The sequence below is a fragment of the Sinocyclocheilus grahami genome, unplaced genomic scaffold (genome assembly GCF_001515645.1).
Source record: "Sinocyclocheilus grahami isolate Dianchi unplaced genomic scaffold, SAMN03320097.WGS_v1.1 scaffold4421.1, whole genome shotgun sequence".
Classification (NCBI taxonomy): Eukaryota; Metazoa; Chordata; class Actinopteri; order Cypriniformes; family Cyprinidae; genus Sinocyclocheilus; species Sinocyclocheilus grahami.
This window is the reverse complement of record NW_015509361.1, coordinates 11,722-13,169: the sequence shown is the minus strand read 5'-3', so window position 1 is coordinate 13,169 and position 1,448 is coordinate 11,722. Positions and strand designations below refer to the sequence as shown.

The 1,448-nt window shown below is 37.1% G+C and overlaps 1 protein-coding gene across 1 annotated transcript in view; it reads left to right on the top strand.

Annotated features, from left to right (window-relative positions):
* LOC107576826 (ras GTPase-activating protein 2-like) overlaps positions 1-1,110 on the top strand; it is a gene marked incomplete at both ends in the record, with an annotated part of 2,953 nt that extends 1,843 nt beyond the window's left edge. The window contains 4 exons of the mRNA XM_016262955.1: positions 107-230; positions 421-527; positions 800-886; positions 1,033-1,110. Coding sequence (XP_016118441.1) covers positions 107-230; positions 421-527; positions 800-886; positions 1,033-1,110 — 396 coding nt within the window. The remainder of the gene's footprint in view (positions 1-106; positions 231-420; positions 528-799; positions 887-1,032) is intronic.
* Between the last annotated feature and the right edge of the window lie 338 nt (positions 1,111-1,448).

Genomic DNA, 1,448 nt, shown 5'->3' with positions numbered 1-1,448 from the left:
ATTTTACAGGTTGGATGTAATAAATTAAGACAATAGAAAACAATCTGTCCTCCAAAGAGCAAAGTATTTTTCTACAACTCATGTGCATGTGTTTGTGTGTGCTTAGGAGAATCTTCAGGGATATGTACAGAAGGTTTTTACGTCTATAACACAGTCCAGCTCCAGCTGTCCTCCCCTCATGTGTGACGTCTTCAGATCACTCAGACAGCTGGCATCTAAACGCTTTCCAGGTGGGACAGACACACTTTCACTCTTATTTACTTGTGCAGGGTGCACGCATGTATTTTGTCCAGCAAAATTTGAATGACCTCTTGCTGGAGTCTCCTGTATGCATTCTTGAAGGACTGTGTTGATTCACCACCAGGAGGAGCCAGATACTCAGTCATGACTAATAATCTCTCTGTGTGTGTCTCACCACAGCGGATCCTCATGTGCAGTACTCAGCGGTCAGTAGTTTCATATTCCTGAGGTTCTTTGCGGTGGCTGTTCTCTCTCCACACACCTTCCAGCTGAGATCCCATCATCCTGTGAGTGTGCAACAAGAACAGCCACGTCACACCACAGCTAAAACAAACTACCTAGTTGTAACAAACATGATTTACTTCCTTTTTTTAAGCATGTGACTCATTTATGTATGCCAGGAAAGAGCCATTGAGACTCTCCAGTCTTTTCTTAGAATGCTTTCAGTCAACAATACATGTTATTTGTAAGCGCATAAAGTAATTACCAGTAAATGAAAGCAAGTGCTTTGAATTAAATACGAGTTGGTAAAATCACCTAACTTTACTTTCTCTCTCAGGACCCCGAAATTTCCCGCACGCTTACTCTCATCTCTAAAACCATCCAGTCTCTAGGCAGCTGGGGCAGCCTTTCCAAGAACAAACTGGTACGTCAGCTATTAGTCATATGTGTGCTGAAGGAACCAACTTTTGAAAAGTTTTCCACTAGATATAATAAAACAGAATATTAAAAAAAAAAAAATGTAATTCCTGTTCTCGTTTCTGTTGTGACTATTTGGATTTGTGTCCCCAGTCTAGCTTTAAAGAAACCTATATGTACGATTTCTTCAAATTATTCCAAGAAGATGAATGTATAGAAAAAGTTAAAAAGGTAAGGATTTCTAACTAACCAATTGAGCTGTGTCGCTACAATCATATTTCTTTATATTCAGATTGTTTCCTGTTCCGAATAGATTGGACCGATACTTTAGATGCTTGTGGGTCAATGACATTAATGCTCTTTTTTTGGTCCAGATCTATTCATTTATCCAGAAATACATTTAAATGCAGTTCTGTAATTGGCATGTTTTTCATTTCTAAATTAAATTACATTTTTTATTTTTATAATTTTTTTTAATTGTCAGCATGATACAACTGTCCTGGTATATTATTTAAAAATATAATTTTTTTTAGAAAGACCCCTGAAAACACTCATAATTTATTAATAAT